General features: G+C 34.8%; 1 protein-coding gene across 9 annotated transcripts in view; it reads left to right on the plus strand.

The window, feature by feature from the left end:
* The window catches only part of ARID4B (AT-rich interaction domain 4B), a 149,039-nt gene that overhangs the window by 109,797 nt on the left and 16,743 nt on the right, over window positions 1-22,499 (plus strand). For all 9 annotated transcript variants that reach the window (XR_011524926.1, XR_011524925.1, XR_011524927.1 and 6 more), the window contains 2 exons: window positions 12,036-12,120; window positions 15,101-15,299. Coding sequence is in view for 6 of the 9 variants with exons in the window: in XM_008515048.2 (XP_008513270.1) it covers window positions 12,036-12,120; window positions 15,101-15,299 (284 nt within the window). In the remaining 3 variants the exon portion in view is untranslated. The remainder of the gene's footprint in view (window positions 1-12,035; window positions 12,121-15,100; window positions 15,300-22,499) is intronic.

A 22,499-nucleotide genomic window follows, 5' to 3' on the forward strand; every position in this document is an offset into this window, starting at 1 on the left:
TCTAATGAGGACTGCAACAAATCCTCATCGGCTCTACAATTATTTTCCTGTTATTTTGGGGATCTTCAGCTTCATCTCTGAATTTACACTTAAGAGAGGTGAAATTAGTAGTGAAGATTTATGCATGGAGGTTCATGAAAATAGTTTTATATTCAGTGGCAGTCACTCATTGCAATAGCAATTTAGGAAATTTTGTATGGAGCTATTTATTTGAGTTTTGTTTGATCCGAAACATCATTTTCCAGCAAACAGATTTTTCTTAAAATAAGAATATCTTAGTTAAAAAAATACTGTTTTTCTTGTAATTTTTACTTTTTTCCTTTTTTCTAAAGTGCTGTATAAACCTTACGTTAATATAAATTTCATTTATAACCCTATTTCACAACTTAAAAATGTTAATTTTTGTTACACAAAGGATAGTGTTTGGGCCAATTTGTTTTTACTATTACGATGGGGAAAAAAGGGACATTTTTACATGCTTACATCAAATTTACTGGAGATAGCCAGAACTGAGGATCCTGAAAGACATAATGGCTTATAAATGGTATATTGCTATAGAATTTTTCAGATATGGTGACCATATGTAAAACTATTGTACAACAATATAGAGATTACTAGGTCACTTTGAATAAGTCATTGCTTTTTTATAAATTTTTTTAACTCTTCCAAAAATAGCATTCAATCTAGAAAACTGGAAAAATACATATAAGTAGAAAGATAAGGTCACTATCTTAGTGTGTACTTTTTTTCTTTTAAAAAATATATCTCCATACATTTTAAAAACGTATAAGTAGTTTTTAATAGTAGGCTCTCTGTTATATTTGTTTTAATTTCTCTTGGTGATATTAATATTTTATAGAAGATTTTAGTATCATTAGTTATTGCTCCTTTTCATTCTCAAGTTTCTAAGTCATGCCTTAATGTGGGATTGATTTTTTAAAAATAAAGTTACATGTTGAAATTCACCTGCCATAAACTTTGTTAAATGTGTTGGATTTATCCTTGTCCAATAATGGCTTTTCTTGCTTATTAATACAACAAGTGTATTGGAACTATTTAGATTACTTCACATGGGATTTAAAATACATCAGTATTTTATTATGTATTGATACTGATTTATTTTTCTCCATTCATTTCCAGTTTGGCTTTCCATAATCAAGGAGTTGGTAATTTGATAAGGATATTACTGTTTTTTATATTGAGGATCACCAACTGTGTAAAAGGATTACCCTTAAGTAAAAGAGAAAGACAAAAGAGACACTGTAACATTTCAGCTGTAAAACTCTTAAGTAACAACAGTTCTATTCCATATTACAAGTTATAGAAAACAAAATAGATAAATTATACTTAAATGTATTATTTGAAATAAAAGTGAATTTTATTTTAAAAATGTCTTATTTTTGTAAGCAAATTGGGTCATCCTTGGAGGGAATTGGGGAGAGGACTAGTAAAAAGCTTTCTCAGACAAATGCGAACATTCAGCTGCTTTTTATCAGACATTATTCCTTTATTTGGCAAACATAAGTTTAACATCTATGTGCCAAATACTGTGGTTGGCACTTTAGATACAAAGAAATGGTCCCTATTTAGGAATTTATTTTCCAGGCAAAGGAGTTACCCCACCAGGATTTACAACCCATTAGTCCTAGCACCTATCTCCTCTGATGCCTGCAAGCCGCTCCTTATGTTGCTTACATTCTTCGATCACTTGTTATAATCATTTCTTTTGACTTCCACGCTCTTTGCTGCTCTTTGTTGCTTTGTAGTACTCTCCTAACAATACCACAAGAATCCTAATTAAATCTAAGACCTGTGCAGCTCATTCTGGCTGGAGAACCACACCGCCTGTTGTTATTTTAAATTTGTGACTGTGAACCTCAAGTGGGTACTATATGTCCTCCTCCTGTTCACTCTCCTACTTTGTTAGAAGACTGTTTCATACTGTTTTCTTTTTTTTTAAGGGAGTGTTTATTTTATTACTAATTTTTTTTATTGGGGTATACTTGACATACAATATGTTAGTTTCAGGTGTACAATATAATGATTTGATACTTGTATATATTTCAAAATGATCACCACAGTAAGTCTAGTTAACATCCATCACCATCCATAGTTACAGAAATTTTTTTCTTTTTTTCATACTGTTTCTTATCTTCTCAAATCCCCAGCATTTCTTCCCCATCCTCACTTTCATCTGGTGACCTTGCTTCTTACCTCATTGAAGAATTGAAATGAGAATTTCTACAGACTTCCACTACTTCTACCTTCTTACCTGCATCTGTTGCCAGTTTGTCTGCCTTCTTATTTTTAGCCGTAGGTAAACATGCATGCTATTATCTAAAGCCAGTCTTCTAATTGCTGTACCTTCTTGCCTAAGTCAGAGACATGGGCCCAGAAATTCTCCCCTTTTTTCTCTTTATTGTCGGTTTCTCGCCTAATCATTCCCATCCACATACGGACCTGCACTGTTTCTCCCATCTCAAAGAAAATTCACTTGAGCTTTCCTCTGCTTTCTTCTACTGTACCATATCTTTGCTCCATTTCCATCCAGCAAAAGTAATTGAGTTATCTACACTTGTATTCCAGTTTCTCTCCTGTTGTTTTTGTATAAACCCACTCCAGTAAGGCTTTTGCCCCCACCATGCTTCCAAAATTGTCACCAGTGACCCCATCTACCTGAATTCCATCCTTATTTCTTGACCTCTTGTTACTTGTCTTATTGGTGGAACTTGACCCAATTGATTGCTCCTTTCATGATACTTTTCACTTCGGTTCCAGCTGCTGCAGCTGCAAGTGTTTCTCTTATTTACTTTCCTTTTCTCCCTTTCTCAAAATGAAGAAACCATCCTTCAGTTATCCTATTTTTTGTCTCGTACTTCATGTTTGTGTGTTTTCTCCCTTCTAATTGTTCCCTTCTTTTATCCTTCTGATAACACATTTTAACTTCTTTTACGTTCTATTCATATTTTCTCAGTCTAATTTGAGTCACTTTTCTGATACTGAATTTTTCTAAATTATTTTTTGGAGCCAAAGGAATTTGACCCCTAGAATATAACTTCCACCTAGGACTGTGGGTAAATTGTTTTTGTCATTGTTCAAGCTTTCTACATCATGACCACATTATTTCACATTATGAAAGTGTTTAATTTTAAAACATGAAAAAAAAATCCCAATTCCATATTCATTCCATTAATATCCTTCGCCACATCCAGAACAGTATATCCCTGGCAATTGGTAACTGTTAAGTGAATATTGAACTAAATTTTACCTCCGAACAACAAAATGGAAATAGAGCAGAAGTTAAAATCCAAATAAAAGGGCCTGGTTTATAAAAGTAATACCCATGGAATATAGAGTCAAATGGGGGATTGGGACAGAACCAGCCTGGCTCTCTCACTGGAGATTCTTGATTCTTTTATACGTGGTAACTGTTGAACTTTTCTGAGGAACTGTGAAACTGTTTTCCACAGAGGCTGCACCATTTTACTTCTTACCAACAATGTATTAGGGTTCTAATTTCTCCATGTCTTCATTAACACTCATTATTTTCCATTTTTAAAAAATGTTTGTTATAGCTAACCTAGTGGGTATTTTGTTGTGGTTTTGATTTGCATTTCTTTAATAACTAGTGATGTTGAGCATTTTTATGTACTTATTGGCCATTTGTGTATCTTCTTTGGGAAAATGTCTATTCAAGCCCTTTGCCCATTTTTGAATCGGTTGTTTTTTTGTTGTTGTAGGAGTTCTTCATATCTTCTGTATGTTAATCCTGTAACAGATATATGATTTGTAGATATTTTCTACCATTCTGTGAACCCACAGAATTATCTTTGCACTCTCTTGATAGTGTCTTTTGATGTACAAAAGTGTTTAATTTTGATGAAGTCCAGTTTATCTATTTTCACTTTATTGCCTGTGCTTTTCGTGTTGTATCATAGAAAACATCGCCAAATCTAGTGTTATGAAAATTTCCCCCATGTTTTCTTCTAAGAATTTTATAGTTTTAACTCTAATATTTGTTTTTTATCCATTTTGAGTTAATTTTTATATATGATTATGGTAGTCACTTCTTTCTTAGGACCTTTTTGGGTCATATACAGAGCCCATCTCCTAATTAGCAGCCAAAATAGAGTTGAGAGTAAGAGACTGGAATGAATCTGATTGGAAATGCGCATATCCTGTGATTTTCCTTCTACTCTATGTCCTCTTTTTTCCCTTTAAAAATTTTTATGTAGCTTTCCAGCTTAATTTCTCTATTCCTTCCTTCTCTTGGATGTTCTACATTCTCCTTTTTTTTCCTTTCCTTCCATGTAATCTGGTCCCTGCCATACTTTCATTGTATATGCCACTGGATTTAGGAATATTGATAAAAGATTACGGAGTTGTTCAACTCATATGCTTTGAAATAATTATTCTGGAATTAATAGAAAGGAAAGCAAGGTACTCTAGGAAATTATCTGCTTTATTTCTATAGTGTGAAAGTTAAAGAACTATAAATAAAGACCATTTGACAATGGTTTCCAAGTAAATATCTACAAATTTGTTTTAAGGAGGAGAAAGGAAATACTGCCCCTGTCTTTTTCACCAAGCCTTCCTAGTCCCTTGCATGCACCTTCTCCTGAATGTCATTCTTCTTTTCTTGATACCTCCCTATTGTCTTCTCCAAACTCTCACCTTCACAGACCCTTTTGTCACAGTCTCCTAACCTATTCAGTCATGTTTATGGTATAAAGCAAATTAAAATTAAAAAGTAACTGTGGCACTCAAAGGGCTGTATGCTACTGTTCATGTGAAAAATTCTTTTGCAGCATGCAAAAATTTTGTATCAGACAATCCTACATGTAAAGAAATTTAAAACAGAGCTTAAAAGCAGTGAATAAGGTGAACATAAAAATAATTTTCACTTAAAAACAGTGATTTTTGAGTTGACTAATTTTTCAGTGCAAGTGAAAAGAAACATTTCCTTTTATTTCCTTTGTGAAAAAAGATTAATAACTCAGGTAGTTTTGCACTCAGATGGGCTTTCTTTCTTTGTGTATGCAACGTAGAGTGTTAACTAAACTGGACCTGTTTCATTCAGTGGTTTTTTTAGATTATCAGGTACATTTAGTGTAAAATAGAAACCTGGATCTGTTCCATTTGGTAGTTTTGTCGATTAGCAGGTACATCAGTATATTTCTCTAAATGTGCACAAATACTGATCCCCTCAACTTATCAAATATTAATAAAGTAATCTTTGGGGGAGTACTTTTAAAAGTTATTATCTGCATCACAAAATACAGTGAGTGCCACAATTGTTAACCATTTGCAGTGGTCTTTATAAGCCTGGTACAATTCTCTGTGATGTATTCTTAACATTACATATTACCTCTGCCCCAAGACTATGCCTTTGTTTTATTTTACAGAGCTAAATTCTCTAGGAAACCTGATTGATAAAATTATATACCATTCCCTTGCACTGTTTGTGTCAAATCTTAAATATGATTATTCATGTTTCTGTCATTCTACTGTTACCTTCTTTGTTATCATGAACACCATTCCTATGTCTTTGTGGATTTAATAGTGTTATATGAACTGGAAATATGAAATGTTAATAGCAGGCTTAGAATTTTATTTTTTCAATAATACTTTTTGTTTTGTTATATCTTAAGTATATGACTAAAAGCGTTAAATTGTGTTCAGTGGGTCTTTTCATAAATTTTGCTTTAGATATTCTCTTAGATTAAAAATATGCATAAATTGAGATTGTTATAGAAAATTCGTAAATATCAATAACCTTGCTTGTAAAGTTTATAGTAAATAATAAGTAGTACTGCTTTTCATCATGACTTTGTCTTTTTTCCTATTACAATGTCATGCTTTTTTTTCCCTCATATTTTCTTAAGAGCGAAAAATTCTTTCCTTACTAAGATACCCTAAATTTCCACTTTAGATGTGAGCTTTTTAAAAGTTGTTAGTTATGTGGCATATATTAACTTTTTTGTGTATAGATAGGCAAGACATAAAATACGTATTGTTTAGCAGTTATTAAATGAATCTATGCATTACAGAAAACAAAATACAAATGATTCTAACATTTTACTTAAATTAATGAGTGGCTATTAAATTGTATCTTTTTTAATAATCTATATACATATTTCACATAGTTTTTAAGTATTAAGTCAGTTTGCTTTTGCTTATGAAATTAGTTTTAAAATATCTTTATTCTCCATGTAATTTTTTTTCAATCTCTAAGATTATGTCTTTTGGGTATCTATTAATACATGCTGATAATATTTCTTTGAAAATGGTTTAGTTGGGTTTAAGAAGAACCAAAATCTGAATTGTTGTGGGCACAGTAACCATTTTGGTACCTTATGTCTGGTTGACTAACATTCTTTTCCACTTTTATTATTGCTGAATGATTTCTTGGATGATTTGCCAACAGATCCAAACAAAAATCATAAAGCTTTCTTTTTAGAACTGCTTTTCTCTGGTGAGAGCAAGCATGCTATGGTCTCTGAATGATTCCTTCTAGCTTTGTATAAATATATTAATTCAACACATTTTAAAAGTTCAAATATTTATGTGGCTTCTTCTTTCAGAAGATCAGAAGGTTTGTACTGTTACTTTTGTAATTACTACTTAGTGTTGCTCTCTGTTAAATTGTAAGCTCCTTGCAGGAAGGAGCTGTGCTGCATTCGTTGCTGAATGCCTAGTGCCCAGCACAGAACCTATCACATGATAGGTACCTCAGAAGTATTTGTTGAGTGAATAGGCCCACATGCATACTTTTAGTCTTGGAGTTTCATATAATTTTTCGTTTTGGGGATCATCTGGCCCAGCTCCTTCATTTTATATAGATCAGGGAGCAGACTTTTAGAAGTTAAAGGAATTGCTCGTGCATCTGTTCTTTCATGTTTGTCCCATTAGTTGAATATTAGATGATCTCAGTAAAAATATTCTGAGATAAGTCATATATATACTTTGAAAATATTTTCCTTAGTTCTTTAGTTAAATATCAGATAAGATATTGTCTAGATTCCATGCATCAATTACAATGAACTATTGATAACTGAATTGAAAAGGTATGGTCTAGTCGCTAATAGACTTAGTCTTAATTTTCTAATTCAGTATTTGTTTTTAGTATTTGTTTTAATATTTTTTTAAATATTTGTTTTTAATATTTGTTTCAATATTTGTTTTTTGATATTTGTTTTTAAATGGAAGAATTTGGTAATCCTTTTTTCTTTGTGCCCTGGCAAACTATATTTCCTTTTCTCACGAAGAGGCCAGTTACTCTCTTCTGTTAATAGTTTCTAAAGGTAAAGTTCAGTTAAAGACGGGATAGTTTATATCAGTAATCCAAACTACCTGGTTTTCCTCAGACAGTCTCATAAAACTCTGTTGCTTGTATCTAAAATTGCTAGTCATTTGCTCGTAGGCCAACCGCTTAGCTTAAATTTCTCTCCTAGTTCTCAAGCTGCATTATCACTAAACGTGATAGCTGACAGCAACAGGCCTGCTATCCTTACAGAGAAATTTAGGTATTTAACAATAAAGTGGTTTCTCTGAAGACCTCTTCCCTAAATAGCTGTTAAATAGGGTTCTTCCTACACAGTAGAGAGACCTCATCAAAATATGTGTTCTAATGTCTTGATTTCCTCTATGGTACTTAAAGCAGAGTCAGGAATATTGGAGAGCCCCTGTGCAGGGATGACCATTGTAGCTGAGGGAAGGACAGCTTGTCTGTATATTTGGGGATGTCTGAGAAAAGGACTAGAGAGCCAGCCCTGATGGCCTAGTGGTTAAAGTTTGGTGCTCACTGCTTTGGTGGCCCTGATTTGCTTCCGGTTGCAGAATCACACCAGTCATCTGTCAGTTGCCATGCTATGGTGGCTGCTCACATAGAAGAACTAGAACAACTTACAACTAGGGTATACAACTATTTACTGGGGCTTTGGGGAAGGAAGAAAAATGAGGAAGATTGGCAACAGATGTTAGTTCAAGGCTAATCTTTCCCTGAAAAAAAAAGAATGAAAGAAAAGGACTAGAAGCATTTTAAAACCAAAAATTTTGTATTTGACTTCGTTAAGATTTTGTATTCTTTAAGAATGTATTTTGAGGGATGAATGGCTATCCTATTTGATACCCCAGAGAGAAACTGAGAAATGTTTTATGGTCTTCTATTTCTTAGCTGCAATTTTCTGCTGTTTGCCACTTCCCAGTAATTTCAATTTTTATGGCATTTAAGATACTTAAGTTTGAGCTAAACTTTCCCATTTTCTATCTTCATTGACTACTTTCTTATCTCTTATACCTAAAGTAAATGTGTTGTAGTCTCTTTTAATATATATTCAACATACTGTATAAAAAGTCTTAAGTTGATGTAGAATAAACAGGATCAACTGCAGCTTTTTTTTTGTAGTTCGAACTAAATTCCCCTCATTCAAGTCTTTATACTTGGTATTTGGTAGGCAATCAGAGATCTTGACCCTCTAATATTGCTTCCTTTATTGAAATTAACTGGCACTAGTAAAATCAAAATTAAGTTGGTCTAGCTCTTATATAATTTAATGTCTGTAGGAAATGTTGATATTCTTTTTGGCGCCAGCTTTTGTTTTTTTCCCACCTGAATTTGTGTTTCTATTCTTTCTGTTCTTTGAAAGTATTCTGTAAGGAAAATAGAAAGAACACTTGAATAACACTGTAATGAGTAATTTACATAAAGGGAAAGAACATTTCCTGTTTTTAAAATACAGTGGTTAGTTAGAGCAGTTTATATTCTGATCATCTTTTTTTTCCTCGTAAGGATTAATCAGGCAACTGAAGTGCTATTTAGTACCTCATTAAGTTTTGAAATATTTTCAACCTCTGTTTAGTAAGGGCATTTGTAATTTGAAGAAGCTCCCTCAACCAAAATTCTCACACATTACTTTCACCCTTATCATGGGTTAGTTCATACTGTGCATTTTTAATGAGGTTTTTGCAGTTGCTGATCTGTTACTCTTCTCTGTGTTTACTCTCAACAGGACCTGCATGTCCCCTCTACCATCATCTGGTATTACACTGTTTTAACAGGCAGTCCATTTCCCGTTCTTTTCTAACTCTGCATAGTGCTTTTTGGCAGGCCTATAGCTTGCAAGGTCAATTCGCTTCCATCGTTTGTGTTTTTTAATCTGTGAAAGAAATTAATTGATAGGTTTTCCAAGCATGTTCTAGTTCTAAATGCTATTATAACAATAACAATATTATGTTTTTTAAAAAGAGTGCATAAATCTGGCTGAGAATAGAAAAAATCGAAAAGAATAGTGTCAGAAAAAGGGAATGCCCAAACAAACAAAAAGCGCTGAGAAAGAATGGAAGGAGGCAAATAATAAAGGAGTCATAATATTAGCTAATATTTATAGAACCATAAGTTACCATGTAATTACTCCAGTAGGAAACATATCTAAAGAATTTTCCAAGGACTCTCCTAAAACCATACAGAATATTCAGTAATTTTAAAATAAAATTGTTATCCAGAATGGTAAGACCGTAGTGTTTAAGTATTACTATTCAGATATTTTAGATGTAGTTTATTTCATCTAATTCCAGAATTTGTCTTGTTTCCTGCCTGGTCCAACAGTCTTTCCACATCCATACTCACTACTTAAATTCCTCTGATAACTAGTCCTCTCATACCATCCTCACTTTATAATTGAGAGGAGGAGAAAATGATTATCATATAACATCTGTATGCTGGTGGATCTTAGACAGTGGGCATCAGCTTGTACCATACTGAGTAGCCATTATTTTTTTTATGTATATGTTCCTTCTGCCTTGTTCCTAAGAGATTTAAGCAACATACATTATTTCTGAGTCATAAAGAAATCTTACTTTATCACAGTGAACACTTTAACTATGGAGGCAGTAACTGTTTTTTGCTTGTTTGATGTGTTTGGTGCTCCATGTAAAATATACAAATGTACAATATTGTGGTGGCAGTTGTAAATTGAAAGCTGCTGTTTTACCCTAATTTGAAGTATAATTCATGTCAAAAACCCAAGTTGAACTGAGTAGTATTCTTATCGCTAGTAAAGATGTCTGGTATTATAAAACTAACTACGTAACGGATAGTCTTTGGTTAAGAAAGGTAAAAAACTACTATGTCTTTGTTTAATTTACTTTGACGTTACGCGTAACCATCATGAACTGTCTTCAGTTTATCTCATAAGAAACTAGAAAGCTTATTTGTTTTCTTTTAAACAAAGTACATAGCATTGATTTCCATAACTATATTCAAATAAGAGCAACTTCTAGGAATTCACATTCAACTTTGCAGAGGGCGGAGATATTATCGGTTCATTCTCCATCTTCGCTCCAGTTTTGGAAGGAGCTGTCTTCTCAAGCATATGCAATTTTCAGTATTAGTGGGAAAATTAAAAACACTGTAAATACATAGGTAGGGGCTACTGTGTCAGTATAAATACCAAAAGAAATGTGTTTAGTAGAAGAATAATATTTGCTTTAAAACTTTTCAAAGTACTTATCATATATTTAATCCTCAAAAAATCAGTGGCCTGCCCCGTGGCCGAGTGGTTAAGTTCGCGTGCTCTGCTTCAGCGGCCCAGGATTTCACCGGTTCAGGTCCTGGATGCAGACCTAGCACCGCTCATCAAGCCATGCTGAGGCAGCATCCCACATAGCTCAACTAGAAGGACCTACAATTAGAGTACACAGCTATGTACTGAGGGGCTTTCGGGAGGAGAAGAAGAAAAAGAAAAGAAAAAAAAGAAGATTGGCAACAGATGTTAGCTCAGGGCCAATCTTTAAGGAAAAAACCCCGTATATGGTATGCAGTTTTATTTTTTATTTTATTTTTTAATGTCTTATTTTCTGCGGAATAAACTAAATCTGATGCTGAGAAAGGCTTGATCAGGGCCACATAACTAGTTAGCAGGGATTAGGAAGAGATTTCCTAGAACTCATTCCATTTCTTCCTCCCTCTCTCTAATTATCATTGTGGCCCTCAGCAGCTTCCAGAAGCTACAAACATAACCCATTGTATGAGGTTGAGCCCTCAGCTTTATTGCAGTCAGTAGTTTGCACCAGCAGTAAGATTCTGCCTGGGAGTTGTTACAGATGCTTTCCAGGCCTCCTCTAGAGCAAGCATATAATTGATTAGTCATGTAATGACCCAAGTCATTTACTTCCTGACTTAGGGCCTTTATTACTTCATTTAGTACTTCCAATAATGAGGACGTTTTAATTTAAAAGCTCATTTTCTTGTTCATGTTCTGAAGCTAAAAATGTCTGTGAGTTTTCCATTTTCCAGAATAAATGTATGTAACTTTTGAACATAAAAGGAGGTTAATTTGTTTTTAGTATTCTTTCAGCTGAGTTTTTATAAAAAATAAACTTTTTCTTTTTTGCTTTAAACAAATAGCTTTATTGCAATCAGTGGAGAGGTCATCACAGCTGTTGACTTTTAGCTGTCTGTACATGTAGGAATCTCGGAATACTGAAAAATTTGGTGGAGTAATGCTTTCCTAGTATTTTACGAGAAGGTATTTTTTTCTTGGTGATTTTGCATTGTCCATAAGTTATAGTACTATGTTCTTCTATCACACAGTGTCATTTAAAACTGGAGCATATTGCCTTAGCTTCCTGATCTGTCTAGAAATAAAATTGCCTACTTGCTGCTTAAGAACAAAGCAAAGTAGAGTAAACAAAGTATAGAAAATACTGTGATTTCTCTTAATAGTTAATATACAGATTTGGCTTCTCTTTCATGTAGCAGAGTAAGGAGTGCTAGTCTAGGGGTCAAGAGATCTTGTTTTCTAGTCTTGGGTCAGCCAGTAGCTGATGTGATGTCCTTGGACAAGTCACTTCATCTCTTTCTTTGGGCATTGGTAGCTTTATTTATTGAGCCCAGGAGTTGAACTAAATGATCTCCAGGGTCCTTTTTCAGTTCTAGAATGTTATGATTCTGTTTATGAGTTTCTCTTTAATATGGCATAGTTACTTCTGGGATATGTGTTTTGCATATTTATATTAGTTTCTTTTAATTTTAGATATGATGAATGGATTAAAGCAGATAAAATAGTAAGACCTGCTGATAAAAATGTGCCAAAGATAAAACATCGAAAGAAAATAAAGGTAAGTGCTTATTTTGTTAAACATCATAGCTCTTAATTTAAGATCTTTTCCTTCAAAATGATGCATAAAGTGTGTGTGCGTGTTAGTAGAGTTGTCCTTGAAATAGCAAATTGAGCTAGATTTGGCAGTTTACCTAGCAAATTTAGCTAGATTTGAGTGCAGTTAATATTGTCAGTTTATGGAATGGCGTTTTGGAAACAGTACTAAATGATCTTTGAGGCTTTTTCAGTTCCGACGGTGTATAAGGCCACTCAGTCAGATTTCACTCATCCATTTCAACCCACTCCCACCCTGTGGTCTCCACCTAGCAGCCAGAAAGTGATGTGGCCGGGAGCCCTGGGTTACTGTAATAGCTGTAAACTACTCAGAGGAAAAAAGGAGGTATCTCATGGCAGAGGAGAACCTATCTGCAACTCTTCTTTTTCTCTTGGTCTTTGTCTGACTTTAGAGTATGTTCACAAGATCCTGTTAGCCACACTCTACATAGATACCATGGGGAATCTACTAATGAGCTTGTGTGGAAATTAATGTTACTTTTATGTATGATAAAATTACTCTTATTCGTTCTAAGACTAAATCTTTTTAATGTTTTATTAGAAAGTAGACCATTAATTAGGTTTTAGAATTTTTTTTTATCTTTTTAATGGCTTTTTTATACTTTGGTATATATAGTTGAGGTGTTTAATAGTTCTCATGAAATTTCAATTTTCTTTTCTTGTTTTTTTTTTAAAGATTTTATTTTTCCTTTTTCTCCCAAAGCTCCCCGGTACATAGTTGTGTATTTTTAGTTGTGGGTCCTTCTAGTTGTGGCATGTGGCACGCTGCTTCAGCGTGGCTTAATGAGTGGTGCCATGTCCGTGCCCAGGATTCGAACTGGTGAAACCCTGGGCCGCCAAAGCAGAGCATGCGAACTTAACCACTTGGCCATGGGGCCAGCCCCAAAGTTTCAATTTTTGTATTCTAAGTGAGGAGCTATTTACTTTCCTGCTAAATGATACCCTAGTGGCCCCACATAGTGAAAACTTTCCCCTAAAGAGGTTATTCTTTTTTCAGTGTAAAATTAGGCCCCTGTTTTCAAAGTCTTGTTATGGCAACTTAGTAGCTATAGCTCAGGACTTCTTCACAAACCCCTTTTCATCTTCACTCCTGGTCTTTATTGGACAGTGTGGAAATCATGCTATATTTAACATTGTTTGTGGTTACTGAAATAATTTTGTGCGTGTGGCACCAAAAAGCCAATTTCCTTACACAAAGCGAATTTTAGGAGTAGTATTTCTCAGGTAAAAAATAGGGTAGATGTGGGAGAAGCAATATTAGAATGTTACCTGGGGAGCTTTTTGTAAGTATTTGTTTAGTTCTCATTTCAGTTCTTGGCCCCTCCCAGGCATATTAAAATTGCTGGTTATATGGGAAGAAGCATGTGAATTTTGAAAAAGCTTCCTAGAAAATATTTGATATTGTACATTTCTCCCTCTCTCTATCTCATCTAACTCTGAGAACCACTGTTTTCAAGCCTGTCCTCTGACAGCCATTAAAAGCCATGTTTGGACTTTTGAGTGAGGTAGACTTATTTCTGCCTTCAGAATGCATGGTATCTTATGACCTCTGGTATAAAGTAATGAAGTGATGAAAGGGCTGGCAATAGTAGAAAAATTGGAAAAGCACTAATCATTGATAGGTTGTGGTAGTATTCCTACACATAAGCCTTCTCAATGCATTCTGAGAATTAAGCCCAGATGCCCTAAGTCACACTTGAGTGGCTATCACAGTCACCTGGAGGACTTGAAACTCAGATTGTTGGGTGCCATCCCCAGGGTTTCTGATTTACTTGATCTGAGTCTGGTTCCAGGAGTTTTCATTTCTAACAAATTCCCAAAAGATGCTAATGTTGCTGGGCCAGGGTCCACACTTGGAGAACTGCTACCCTAAAACATCTATAAAATGTAAAGAATTAACTTTTCTATGTATCCAGAAGGATACTAGCTATGTACCATCTTTGGAAAAATTGTGAAACTATTTGCTCAAATTCTGTAGTCTGACTATATAACAGGACCTCAGAATTGTTTACTGCTGTGTCATGCTCTACATCATCACTTAGAGAGTTTGTATAAATTATTTTTCCTATAAATTATTTTAAAAACAAGTTTTAAAAATAGTTTCCAGGGGACCGGCCCAGTGGCCAAGTGGTTAAGTTCACGCGCTCCACTTCAGTGGCCCAGGGTTTCGCCAGTTTGGATCCTGGGCATGGACATGGCACTGTTCATCAAGCCATGCTGAGGCGGCATCCCACATGCCACAACTGGAAAGACCCACAACTAAAAATACGCAACTATATACCGGGGGTCTTCGGGGAGAAAAAGTAAAAATAAAATCTTTAAAAAAAAAAAAGTTTCTAGGAAATATATTAGTTAGCCTCTGCTCAACTATTTGTAAACAGAGAATTTGAGAAAATTTCTCATTTTTTCCTGAAACCTTAACTTATCAGTGAGATAGGAAGATTGGCCCAACTTCACTTTACAGCTCCCAGCTGTCAACTGAATAAAGATATTTGGAATTTTGTCATTCCCAACCGACATTTTGTATTGCGAATGTTACAGGTTTTAAAACTGTTAGGTTGAAATTGTTTCTCTTTTTTTAATGAATATTTAATTTAAGCCTATTGTGATTTAATTTTGAAGAATTTGTAACCAATTATTAGCAGTGTGGAGGTTTGCTAGTCTTAATCACCTATTTGATTGCTAATTTATTTCCACTATTAAAATATAAGTATTAGGCAAAAACTTTTTGCTCATCCTGCAGTATTTGTTAAATAACTGTGAAAAATCATCTCTGGCTGTTTTGAGGGACTTTTTATATTCTTTTTATGTTATTTACTAGTATATTGTATAACTTTGAGTTAAAAATGAATATTACCATTGTTACTAATAAATGCCTCATGATAAATTATGGCTAACATGAGATAACTTTTTTCTTAACCTAGAATAAATTAGACAAAGAAAAAGACAAAGATGAAAAGTATTCTCCTAAGAACTGTAAACTTCGGCGGTTGTCAAAACCACCATTTCAGACAAACCCATCTCCTGAAATGGTGTCCAAACTGGATCTTACTGATGCCAAAAACTCTGATACAGCTCATATTAAATCCATAGAAATAACTTCTATCCTTAATGGACTTCAAGGTAAACATAACAAACACCTTATTGTATGCAAGTATTTGTTTTTAGTTTTTATAAATCAAATTCTATAAGGGTAATTCAGTGACATAATCAAATTATTGAACCAGAATTTTGTTGGCTCTATTATTACTTAAAATCAGCCATTGATTGAGGCTTAGAAATATTTCTGTTACTAATAGATCTAAAGGCCACCGTTAAATTTTAGTTAAAATTTAATATTCACGCTATAATACTGTTACTATTTTTTTCAGGTACCATTTTTTCTGTCACCATGTAAAGCGTAGTTTGTGTTGTACAATATCAGACTATAAAATTATACTGAATTTTTTGTAAAGAATACCAACCTCTGCTTGTCTTGATTACATCTGTTATGATCTCATTAATGATGGCATTATTATTCAATATTTAAGGTAGAATGAAGTGTAACTATCAAATAATAAAAATAATAAGGACTGGAGGGGTAGATTTAGTTCAACTGACTGGCAGGGAAGGCAGGAATCTGATCTTCCAGATGAAGTAAAGTAATGTATCTCAGTAAAAATATTTTACATTTCTCATAACTTGAGAGTTTGGATTTTTATTGATTTTGAATGTAATGGAAATTGGTTTTTGTCTCTTATTTCAAATGGATATTTACATGAACTCATTCTGTAAACCAAATACTGTAAATATTCTAAAGTTCATTTTTTGTAATTTTCTAGTGTATCAGACATACAGAACAGTATGTGGAAAATATTTATATATAATTTAATGAATAAGAATAATATGAATATTGTTATGTCTACCACAATGAAAAACAGATAATACTTAAGAGATTAGTGGGTTCAGTTCCAGACCACCACAATAAGGCAAATATTGCAATAAAACAAGATGTGAAGTTTTTGGTTTCTCAGTGCATATAAAAGTTATATTTACACTATACTGTACTCTCTTAAGTGTGCAATAGCATTATGTCTACAAAAAAGTACATACTTAATTAAAAAATATTTTATTGCTAAAAAATGCTAACCACCATTTGCACCTTCAGCAAGTTATCTTTCTGCGGGTGGAGGGTCTTGTCTTGATGTTGATGGCTGCTGACTGATCAGGATGGTGGTTGCTAAAGTTGGGGTGGCTGTGGCAGTTTGTTAAAATAAGACAACAATGAAGTTTGCCACATTGATTGATTCTTCCTTTCATGAAAATTTCTCTGTAGCATGTGACGCTGTTTGATATCATTTTACGCCCAGTAGAACTTCTTTCAAACTTGTATTCGGTGCTCTCAAACTCTGCCACTCCTTTATCAATTAAGTTTATGTAATACTCCAGATGTTTTGTTGTCATTTCAACAATCTTAACACCATTTTCACTAGAGTAGATTCCATCTCCAGAAACCACTTTCTTTGCTCATCCATAAGAAGCAACTCCTCACCTGTTAAAGTTTTATCATGAGATGGCAGCAATTCAGTCATGTCGTCAGGCTCTACTTCTAATTCTAGTTCTCTTGCTATTTCCACCACTTCTGCAGTTACTTCCTCTGTTGAAGTCTTGAACCCCTCAAAGTCATCCATGAGGTTTAGTATCAACTTCTTCCAAACTCCTGTTGATGTTGATATTTTGACCTCTTCCCATGAATCCTAAGTGTTCTTAATGGTATGTAGAATGGTGAATCCTCTGCAGAAGATTTTCAGTGTACTTTGCCCAGATCCATCAGAGGAATCACTATCCGTGGCAGCTATAGCTTTACAAAATGTATTTCTTAAATAAGACTTGAAAGTTGAAATTACTCCTTGATCCATGGGCTGCAGAATGGATGTTGTGTTAGCAAACATAAAAACGACATGTATCTCATTGTATGTCCCCATTAGAGTTCTTGGGTATCCAGGCGCATTGTCAATGAGCAGTAATATTTTGAAAGGAATCTTTTTTTCTGAGCAGTAGGTCTCAACACTGGGTTTAAAATATTCAGTAAACAATGTTGTAAACAGATGTGCTGTCAGCCAGGCTTTGCTATTCCATTTGTAGAGCACAGGCAGAGTAGATTCAGCATAATTTTTAAGAACCCTAGGATTTTTGGAATGGTAAACGAGCATTGGCTTCAACTTAAAGTCACCAGCTTCATTAGCCCCTAACAAGACAGTCAGCCTGTCCATTTGAGTTTTGAAGTCAGGCATTGACTTTTCCTCTCCAGCTGTGAAAGTCCTAGATGGCATCTTCTTCCAGAGGAAGGTGGTTTTGTCTGCATTGAAGATCTGTTGTTTACTGCAGCCATCTTCATTAATTATCTTAGCTAGATGTTCTGGGTAACTTGCTGCAGCTTCTACATCAGCACTTGCTGCTTCCCCTTGCACTTTTATGTTGTGGAGACGACTTCTTTCCCTAAACCTCATTAACCAACCTCTGCTAGCTTCATACTTTTCTTCTGCAGCTTCCTCACCTCTCTCAGCCTTCATAGAATTGAAGAGAGTTAGGGCCTTGCTCTGGATTAGGTTTCAATGTCATGGAACGTTGTGGCTAGTTTGATCTTCTATCCAGACCACTAAAACTTTCGCTGTATCAGCAATAAGGCTGTTTGACTTTCTTATCATTCATGTGTTCACTGGAGTAGCACTTTTAATTTCCTTCAAGAACTTTTCCTTTGCATTCACAACTTGGCTAACTGTTTGATGCAAGAAGCCTAGCTTTTGTCCTCTCTTGGCTTTTGGCATGCCTTCCTCACTAAGCTTTAGCTTTTGATTTAAAGTGAGAGACATGAAACTCTTCCTTTCACTTGACAACTTAGAGGCCATTGTAAGGGTTATTAATTGGTCAAATTTCAATATTGTTGTGTCTCTGGGAATGGAAATGTCTCAGGAGAGGGAGAGAGATGAGGGGAATGGCCAGTCGGTGGAGTAGTTAGAACACACGCATTTATTAAGTTTGCCACACGGTTTATGGCACCCCAAAACAATTACAATAGTAATGGCAAACATCTCTGGTCACAGAGCACCGTAACAAATAGAATCATAATAAAAAGTTTGAAATATTGCGAGGATTACCAGAATGTGACACAGAAACACTGAGTGAGCAGATGTTGTTGGAAGAATGGTACCAATAGACTTGCACGATGAAGGGTTGCCACAAACCTTCAATTTGTAAGAAAACACAGTATCTGCAAAGTGCAGTCAAATGAAGTGCAATAAAAGGAGGTATGCCTGTACTTAAAAGGATTCTGTATGTCTCCCTCAGAGGTAATTTATATCCTGACTTTAATGTAATCATTCCTTTACTTTTCTTTAGAATTGTATTACACCTATATATATTCCTATATATTTTTATATATAATATATATATATGTTTAGTTTTTAAAAATCTGAGTGGTAAGTGAAAGCCTAGCTATGTAAGAAAAGGTGATATTTCCGCTTAGTTGAAGGCTTCCTGAGAATGTTATCTGAATAGAGTCTCTAGGTCATATTCTGATTTCATATTCAGCTTCTCTGAGAGTTTGCAAAGCCTCTCTAAGTGAATTCAGTGAGAGAGGTCATAAAGGAGTAGTGGGAAACGTCACGGCTCACCATACAAGAATATCTCACGTAGTCATAGTATATAACCAGAGGGGATATCCTCAATGGGAGTAGTGATAACAGAGGTATTTTCTGATTCTAGGCTTACCAAGTATACCTCTAGCTTTACAGGTGTAGGTTGAAATAAAATGTTTGTGTTGGTTAAAATGATGTCGTCAGCTTATCTGGGTAATGGCACAGAAGACATTGAGGGGAGAGCTGGAATTTCATCACCACGTGGTTAAAACAAGCTAACTATGGATAAAGAATCTAGTTGAGTTCAAAGACTGTATGGTGGCAGCAAGCATGTTGATGATGACTTTCTTTGGAAATAACACTGCACTATGTGGACCGGTTTCCTTCTATATCTGGTGTACAGCTCTCTTCCTGGGGAGATCCCATTCTAGGGATCTCTCTTCAAAGTAGTCCTTGGAATTCCTTCTTTTTTGATATCTCATGACTCTTTTTACCCTCTGGTATACCCTCCTTGTGGTAGAGCACATTCTCTAGTTAACTTTTTAAGAACAAGTGAATAAGAGGGAGAGTAAATTTTTAGACTGTACGCATCTGAAAATATCTTTATTCAGTTCATGGTTTTGCTGTGTTGGAAGATTTTCCTTCATTATTTTATTGGTGTTGCTAATTTTTTTTTTTTGCTTCCAGTGTTGTTTCTGTGAAGTCCAGAGCTCTTCCAATTCCTGATTCTTTGTATATGACTTGTTTTATTGCTTGTTTTTTGCTTTTCCCTCTCTCTGGAGTCTTGAATCTTTGTTTCTAATATCATAAAATTTCACAGCAATTATGCCTTTTGTGGATGTATTTTCATCCAATGTGGTGTGTACTTGCTAGACTCTTTCATTCTAGAAACTTATCTTTCTGTTCCAATGGACGATTTTCTTGAATTGTTTTGTTGATTATTTTCTCCTCTGCGTTTTACTCTTCTCTTTTTTGACCTGTCATTACATCACTGTTGTACCTTTTGCAGTATACTCCAATATGCTTATCTTTGGGGGAGGGCTTATTATTTGTTCTTTTATCTTTTTCCTCTAATTTTATAGAAATTTCCCCAGCTTTATCTTCTAATCCTTTTATTGACTATTTAATTTACTGCTATAATGCTTATTGACAGTTGTAATGTTCTTAATTTTCAACAGCTCTTTATTTTCTGCAGACTTTTATATCATTCTGTTCTTGTATAATGGGTGCATTATCTTACCTTTCTAATTTTCATCTTTCTTTCAAAAGTGATTGTAAATTTTGTTGTGTTTCTTTTTTTGCATGGTTAGTTACCTCCAGTTTGCTTTTTCCTGCTTTATGGTTTTGATCTCTTCCCTATGAAGGACTTTTTTCTTGGCTGTCTTCTCATAACTGTGAGAGGAGGACTGAAAACCAACTTGGAATCTTGAGCATGTGGTTGGAACTTGTCAACTTTGAGCTTCACTGTAGAGTAATGGGTGGGCCATTTCTTGGGGAGTCCCATTGTTAGGTCTTTAGGTCTTTTTCTTAGACTGGTTGCATTCCAGAGAGAAGAGTCTTCCAGTCTTTTGACTGGAGGGTAAAAGAATGGCTTCCAGTGTTCTAGGATCTAGTTGAGGAATGGAGAAGAGGGAAGGGGAGATTCTTAGCATTTTTAGAATGCATATGTTCACTGATCCTCCTAATTTCAGCATCACACCTGTACCTGTGCCTTCAGCAGTTTTAACGTTGCTTGGGCCAGAAAGTGTCATACCATCTTCGGGGAGTAAACCTCCAGGTGGGCAGTTAGCCAGTAATCTTGAGTAGGGGTCAAGACCTAGGAATCTAAGTACTTTTCAGATAGTGTTCACCTAAGGCTCTTTATATTAGGCTCCCTCCTCCACATTACCATTTTCACAGGTACTTGGTACAGCCAGTTATTGTTGAGGAGTTTGTGGTAAACTGGGTTGGCTCTCAGCTCTCTTCACTGCTGGATTGAGGAAACGTTTCGTTTGGCTTTCTTGAATCTGTTTCACTCATCCATCTACTTTCTGGCTTGCATATTGTGTTGCTCTTGTCTTCTGTTTTTCCCCATTTTTGTCATTGTATATTATTTCAGAAATTGTGTTAATGTACCACATGTACAGTATATATGTATGTGTGTAAATATAACTATTAATATGTATCCTAAAACAACATGTATATTTTATATATACAGGTACACACGTGATATTTTTATAAATGGAATCATTAATACATTACAAACATGTTTTTGTACAAAAAGTACAAGCCTTACTTTTTTGGGGGGAGCTAATCATAGTCTAACTTATAAATCTTTCCATATCAGCACATCCATACTACTGCATAGGTGTATCATAATTTATTTAATTAGTTCATGATAAAAAGACATTTAGGTTATTTCCATGATTTTTCCTATTGCAAACATTTCAACAGTGAGCATCACATTGGCACATTTTTAATATTTCAGATATTCTCTTCCTCATGTTCTCTCTTTTCCTTGGTAAAATTTTGTTTTAGTTTTGGCCATAGATTAAATTCAAGGTACTTCAGATATTTCCACTTAGAAAATGTATGTTGCTTTGACTGCATATGTGTATGTATATACAATTATAAAGAAAAATTGATCCCACCTGTAAGTGTAGAACACAGATAGCTAGGAGTTTATCTCCTTGGCCTGAGCTGGGCTGGGAACGGAACAAGAGGATGGGTGATGGTTGGAATTCTGTGGAGAAATGGAATGGCTCCAGACAGTCTTCCACATTCTGGCACTAGAGATTCCCTCAAGTAAACTAGATCCCTAATGAGTCATCTAATGGAAAGCTTATCCAGTAATAACCCCTATCAACACAGTGGTGCCAGTCGGGTTTTAGTAGGTCCTCCTTAAATGTGAATAATCAAGGAAAGCACCAACGTATAAGATGGAAGCTAAAACAAACAGAAGAAATGACCCTTGAAGAGAGGGATAATAAAGGTAATAAAAATTAACATATATCTCTCTGATTATTAATAATCTCAGAGAACCTGTAAGCATCTGGACACGAAGAACAGAATTCAGTGAAAAAGGAACAAAGAAAAAACTTGGAATTAAAAATTGAAATTAAAATTCAATAGAGCGCTTAGAATTTAAAGTTGAGGAAATCTTCCAGAAAGTATAAGAAATTTTAGAGATGGAATTTTAAAGAAAAGATAAGTGATATAGAGTATCAATCCAGGAACAGTGAGTACAGAGGGCAAAAAAATTAGCAAGTAACAACATGCACGCATAAACCACTGTTGTTTGAATATACTTGTGATTTATATCTCTCTTTCTGGTGTTTTGCTTTGTTTTGTTTTTTGCTGAGGAAGATTCACCTTGAGCTAACATCTGTGTCGGTCTTCCTCTATTTTTTAGTATGTGGGCTGCCAGCACAGAATGGCCGCTAACACAGCAGTGTAGGTCTGCGCCCAGGAACTGGACCCAGGCCCCCAAAGGCAGAGTGCACTAAAGTTAACCCCTAGGCCGCTGGGGTGGCCTTCCTTTTGCGTTTTATGATGAGGAGGTAAACACTAGCATTGTCGATAGAATCTCATCATACATCATGAGGAATCAAGAAGCCGTGGAAACAAGCATGTCTGGTTATATGTAACTATAAAAGACAATTGGATTTTAAAAAATTAAACAACTAAAAAAACCCAGCTAGGAGTTTTCTTGTGAACTGTCTTACAA

Source organism: Equus przewalskii, chromosome 1, assembly GCF_037783145.1.
Source record: "Equus przewalskii isolate Varuska chromosome 1, EquPr2, whole genome shotgun sequence".
Classification (NCBI taxonomy): Eukaryota; Metazoa; Chordata; class Mammalia; order Perissodactyla; family Equidae; genus Equus; species Equus przewalskii.